The sequence below is a fragment of the Helianthus annuus genome, chromosome 1, assembly GCF_002127325.2.
Source record: "Helianthus annuus cultivar XRQ/B chromosome 1, HanXRQr2.0-SUNRISE, whole genome shotgun sequence".
Lineage (NCBI taxonomy): Eukaryota > Viridiplantae > Streptophyta > Magnoliopsida > Asterales > Asteraceae > Helianthus > Helianthus annuus.
Genome location: NC_035433.2, coordinates 79,264,966 through 79,271,141, shown reverse-complemented (window position 1 = coordinate 79,271,141; position 6,176 = coordinate 79,264,966). Strand labels below are relative to the sequence as shown.

At 39.2% G+C, this 6,176-nt stretch overlaps 1 protein-coding gene across 1 annotated transcript; it reads right to left on the bottom strand.

Annotated features, from left to right (window-relative positions):
• Positions 1–385: 385 nt before the first annotated feature.
• On the bottom strand, positions 386–5,687 carry LOC110916138 (putative disease resistance protein At3g14460). Its single transcript, XM_022160922.2, has 2 exons — positions 1,636–5,687; positions 386–640 (listed from the first exon to the last, which is right to left on the bottom strand). Exon 1 carries the CDS (start codon positions 5,599–5,601, stop codon positions 1,642–1,644), a length of 3,960 nt encoding a protein of 1,319 aa, XP_022016614.1. The 5' UTR covers positions 5,602–5,687; the 3' UTR covers positions 386–640; positions 1,636–1,641.
• Positions 5,688–6,176: the final 489 nt, after the last annotated feature.

Genomic DNA, 6,176 nt, shown 5'->3' with positions numbered 1-6,176 from the left:
ATCGATCACAAGTTGTTCGAATGATCAGCATTGACCTCGAAGGATCATCCTTCGAGGTCTAATCAGTCGAACCATATCTTTCGTGCACCTCGAAGGATCAACAGCATCCTTCGAGGAGCTATCCTTCGATCAGAACACCTTTCACTATTTTACCAACTGTTGTCCAAGTCAAACCGGAGGATGGTTGACTTGGTCAACTTACAACACTAAATAGAACATCGTACATACAGACCGAATACAGACAAAGTACAGACACCAGTGCACCAACAGGTCATTTTGGTTTGGGTCAAACCGTTTTGGGTCAAAATAAATGCGGGTCAGCCCGGGCTGTTCAAGTAGAGGATGGAAGAACAAACCCTCCCATTAAAGAGAGCGGCAACCAAAATTCAATCGAAAATCAAAATTTTCCAATCCAATCGTTCCGGTAGAACCATAAAATCAAAATCTAAAACCGACAAATGACATGCTGGTCAAAAACCAAACTCTGTCCATCAATTCATTCTATTAGAACCCTAATAAAAGAAAAACCAAAACCGATTCTTGATCCAAAATTGTGATGAACACATCCACTAGATTTCAGCTCAATCTTCATAAGCATACCCTTTTGTTATTTCATTTCTGCTCAGTCTTCTTCTTTATACTAATAGGAATTTCGAAACCACAATCAATGAATCAGAAACCAAAACTGAAAACCAGAGCTCTTAACAAACACATTTAAGGAACACAAAAAATAATCCAGAGCCTTCAACTCTTCAAGGTTTTAAAATGTGCCCATCAGGAGCGCATAATGCGCGATGCGCACAATGCCAGCTTGTCTTGTTATGTGAGGTTTTAATTTTCAAATCGGTTAATCTACTCAAGACCATCACATTACTTGCCAACTTGGATTAGAAAAGTAAACTCATGGTTTAAAAAAAAACGGCTGGGCGTGTGCTTCAAGGCGAAAAGCCCAAAAACGATTCAGGGGGTTTTATTTTATGTGTGCCTGCTGAGGCGCGCCTCAGGTGCTCCTCAGGAGTGTTTGATATTTGTTTTTGATGTTTTTGACTTTTTGTGTCAACTTCAAGCAATTTGTCTTTTTTATGTGTGTTTTTGATGATTTTGATGAATTTGATGATGAATTTAGTTAGTATTATTATTTTTATAAGATATATAATTTTTTTATTTATTTTTTAATTCCGCCTCGGGCTTACGCCTTGGTTCGCCTCGAGGCTTACGTCTCGTGAGGCGAAAGGAAAACGCCTCGAAACTTGTTTCCGTTTTTTAAACCTCGAGTAAACTAATGACAAGTTTTGTGAAATGAAGCCTACACTGAAGAGAGACTGATAAAAATAAACACAACAAATCATACATTTATAAAGCTATATATCATACAGATAATAAATTAAACAAAAGACTTTCTATACAGTTTAGCTGAAAATCACTTTTTTAACTTAACCCTCATCTGTATACTGCGTGTGTAATATGAGTAAACTACATGAATACCACATTTTTAACTGTTATAAGATGTGTCTCAATTGTAACTTATAGATGTGAGTAGTGATTACACAACAAAATTATAGAACATTTACATATACTTCTGGAAACATGTAAAATGGTTATGTTTTTTGGAATAATATTAGTGCTACTACATACCTGAAATTATTTTACATCAAGGTCAGGGATTTGTGATATGATGGGCCAGTACTTGCCTTTTCTACTACACTTTTTTCTCAGTTTCGGGCAATAGTTTACCCAAAAACGTGAAAGTGAAGGGAGTAGTGTTACGGGCAGATCTTTAAGATTCGGGCATGAGATGATAACAAGTTCTTCAAGGCAAGTGAGGTGTTGCAGGCCCATTGAAAGGGATTCCATGTCCATAAAATCACTGATATATAGATAAGTTAGAGATGGTGGAAGAAGAAAAGACGATGTAGTTGCAGTGTTTCTCGTATCGTCTGCCTTTGCGAACGGGATCGCTCCTGAATTTTCACCATACAAGATCAGTGTAACAAGTGTGGTTGGGAAATTTTGTTGGCCCCACTCTGAAATGGGCTTTTTTAAGCTTCCTATTGATAGGTTACTTAGATTAGGAGGCCACAAACCACAAGGAAATGAGTTGTCCATACTTGGACAATAACTTATCCACATGTATTCCAAAGATGTGAGACTTTGCAAATGCTCATCAGGAAATGACTTTAGATTCATGCAATTATTTATCAAAAGAGATTTGAGGCAAAGAAATGGAAGGAAACCAAAACCGTGTCCTGGAATGGATTCTAAGTTATCACAACTCGAAATCATTAATGTGGTGAGATGAACTAAGCATCCTTCGGGAAACAACCTCAGCTTCGGCATTCTGTAAATCACAAGATATTCAAGTGATGACAAGAAGTTGTCGACAAGCCAATCCGTCTCTAGATTATCGCAATCCTCAATGTTAAGAATCTTCAAAGTGGATGGGACGTCGTGTGTTGTTGGGAACTTTATGGATGTAAGTGAACGACAACTGGATATCTTCAACTTCTCGATATTATTTGGACAGTGGTAGTTCTCTAATCTCGGACAATTGTTGATTTCCACTTCTCTAAAAGAATCTATGCTAGACACCACGTTCGCCTTTTTCTGCCCCAATGATACCAAATTCACACACCCGCTTACTTCCAACTTTTGTAAACTCACAAGAATCTCACTTGCCTCGGCTTCTGAATTCCACAAGTGTGTGAGTTCATCACATTGTAAAATGCGTAAATATTCAACTTCTCGAAGATGTTCTAAAACTTCTACATTTAGCTGAATAAGTCCTTTGACATCCCACGCTGTCAATCTAATTATTGATGAAGACACACTAATTATGCTTGTTAACACCACTGCGGAACATTCTCTTACACATACAACCTTAACTGATGATACTAACTCAACTTCCACTACATCGAGTTTTGGACAATTTATTATAGATATCTCATGAAGACAAGGAAACGATCCAGTTTTGTGAGTGCTGGTTGACCATTCTTCCCATCCCTGCATATCTTTAAATTCCAAAACTTTAAGTGATGGAAATGGAACACCATGGCAAGAGTTAGGAGGTCCAAGGAACTCCGAACCTAGGATTTTTAACCCATTCATACTTTCAACATACAACTTTTGAAGTGAAGGTAAATGCCCAAGTGTTGGTAAACGTGTACAACTTCTACATCCACGTAACGTAAGTTGGGATAAGCAAACAAATGAGGAATGCCCGACCCAACTAGGAAATAGTACTCCCATGTAGAATGAAATCCCGAGGCTTGTCAACTTCTCAAAAGGCCTTAGCCCTTCAAGTACTTCATATTCAGTTACTTCATTCCGAGAATCACCAAATACATCAATCCATTTCATCTCCAAATGACTAAGACCCTTCTTCAGTTGTAAGTTTGCCTCCTTCGCCTGTACTACATTTATCACTTTGTGTAACCCCTCAATTGAAAGTTTTCCTTGAAGATGTGGTAGGCCCTTAAGATCTGATATCTTAAACTCATCAGCTCCTCCTATAATGACTTTGGATAGAGTTTGTAGACCCGTTAGTTTACCGATTCCTTTGGGCATCTTGTTCAACAGTGGAGTATCACTAATGTCAAGATGTCGCAGGTTTATTAACTTTGTAGTGCTATTTGGCAAGTTAGATAAACGAGGACAGCCTGAAATCAACAAGCTTTGTAAATTGCAAAGGTCACCGACTTCTTCGGGTAGACATGTGATGTCAGTGTTGGAAAAATTAAGGTACCGGATATGCTTGAGACTACCAATGCACCGTGGTACCTGTGTGATATTATAATTAGCTAGACTCAGCACCCTTAGGAATTGGAGTTGGGGAAGTAATTCTATAAGAACCTTGTTCGATAAGTAGAATCTTTGCCAACTAAATAACCTTGTAACTGACATCGCTAAGAAAGTTCGCAAGCGTCTAGCTCTATGTATTACCTTGAACTTTCGGTACACTCCATATCTTTCACGAATAAATGAAAGGTGGTGAGACTTCTCTAAAACTTCATTCGTGTCATGAACGTCCATCTTATCACCAAACATATAAAAGAACTCTCGTGCAACACTTGTGGCCAAGTCATTTATCAGCTCATGCATTGTATATCGTGATTTATCATTGGGTGATTGTTGGAAAAACGACCTTGATTCTAGCTCTTCAAAACACTCCCTACCTAGAGTCTCTATTGGCTTGCCGGCATTTGCTTCATACAAAAGCCCTTCTGCCATCCAAAGTAGGACTAGTTCGTCTTTGTCAAACACGTAATCCTTAGGAAATAAGCAGCAGTATGCAAACATTTGCTTCAAGTGTGGTGGGAGATCGTAGTAACTTAGCCTTAGAGCCGGAAGGATCTTACTTTCATTCTGTAAGTTCCACACCTCACTATTCAACAACTCTCTCCATTCTTCGTCATTTGGCTTTGTTCTCAACACCCTCCCTATTGCTCTCAAAGCCAAAGGCAATCCACCGCATTTTCTCACAATACCTTCGCCATGTAATTTATGGGTAGGATGTGAATCGAAGTTTTGTTTACCTAACGCATGTTGAGCCAATAAAGATAGAGCTTTTTCGTTGGACAAAAGCTCGAGAGGGTAAGCTTGAACGGAGTCCATCACCGATGCAACCATGGTCTTCCGTGTTGTCACGATAACTTTACTTCCCGGTGCTCCTACAGCAAAAGGTCGTTGGAGGAGTTCCCATTCATTGTAGTTTTCATTCCACACATCATCTAGAACAAGTAAGAACCTTCTATTTGCAAGTTTTTCTGTAAGGGCCAATTGAAGCTGATTAAGAGTTTCAAATTTCTTGTCTTCTCCACCCACATCTTTAAAAATTGCCTTGCTGATATCAAATACATCAAACTCGTCCGAGACACAAACCCATGACATGAGTTTAAAGTGAGCCTTCACTTTCCTATCATTGTACAATACTTGGGCTAGAGTCGTTTTCCCTTTCCCGCCCAAACCAACAATGGACACAATGCTAACATTTTCATTACATGGTTCATTGCCCAACAGCTTCCCTAGTAACACCTCTTTATCCCCATCACGACCCACAATTCTCGATAAATCAACCAACGAGGTCTCCTCTAATCGTCTACTTTTGCTGTTTGACCTCTCAACATTATTGATCAAACCCAGAATATTTTTCTCCTCAACAAGAGCACGCAATTTGGTAGTAATCTCGTCGAGCTTAGAAGCCATCTTACTATCATACTTAATGGTACGAGGTGTACAGAAATTAGTACAGCAAGAAGTTTGAGAGATACTGATCAGTGACTTACTAGTGTCGATGTTATCAGTGGCATTAGATTCTTGTTTCAACTGGCGACGCATAGCTTCTGTTGCCAAGTCATCGAGTACATCGTCCATTTCATAAGCTAAGTGTTGGAGTTTGTTTAGCCATAATTGAATAGATTTATCTTTTATGTGCTTGTGGCCTGCATCAACAAGTACAGCTTGGATCTGGGACAAGGTGCTTTTCCATTTATCCAGCTCAGAATATATTTCTGCAGATCGTGCGAGTCTGATCAAGTCAGCAGATGCCAGTTTCTCAAACAGCACGGTGATGAATGCTCCGATAAAGATTTCAGCGATGGCCATCGGAATTTGGAAAAAGGAAAGATGGTTCTATGGGTTCTTGATTAGAATATACTGCAGATTAAGCTAAGGGGTTGACTATATTTATGTGGATCAAAGTAATTTAAAGTGAACTTCCAGTCTCGTTATACTAATTGCAATTTTAGTACATGAGTTTTAACCAAAATTGCCACTTTAGTCCAAATAGTTTTTTTCTTGCCATTTTAGTTCAAATAGTTTTGTTTTCTGCAATTTTAGTCCCTGACTTTTGTCATTTTTACCATTTTCATTGACCACCACCTCCCACCACCCACCACTCACAACCTTTTATCATCGCCACCACCTGCCTGCACCGTCACCACCCACCCACCCCACTAGCATCACCACCCACCATTTCCACCACCATCGGCCACTTTTCCGCCAACCACGTCATCAACAAACACCACCGCCATCATCGTAATACCAACAACCACGCCATCATCTTCACTATAAACCGACATCATCCCTATACCATCGCACCTGCAAAAAAAGAAATAAAAATGTGGTTTGACCAAAATTCACATAAGTTAACTAAATTTTTTAAATGGATTTAGTGAGTT

What these genes read in the sequence shown, in the direction of transcription:
- LOC110916138 (XM_022160922.2), bottom strand. Translation starts at nt 5,601, where the DNA reads ATGGCCATCGCTGAAATCTTTATCGGAGCATTCATCACCGTGCTGTTT.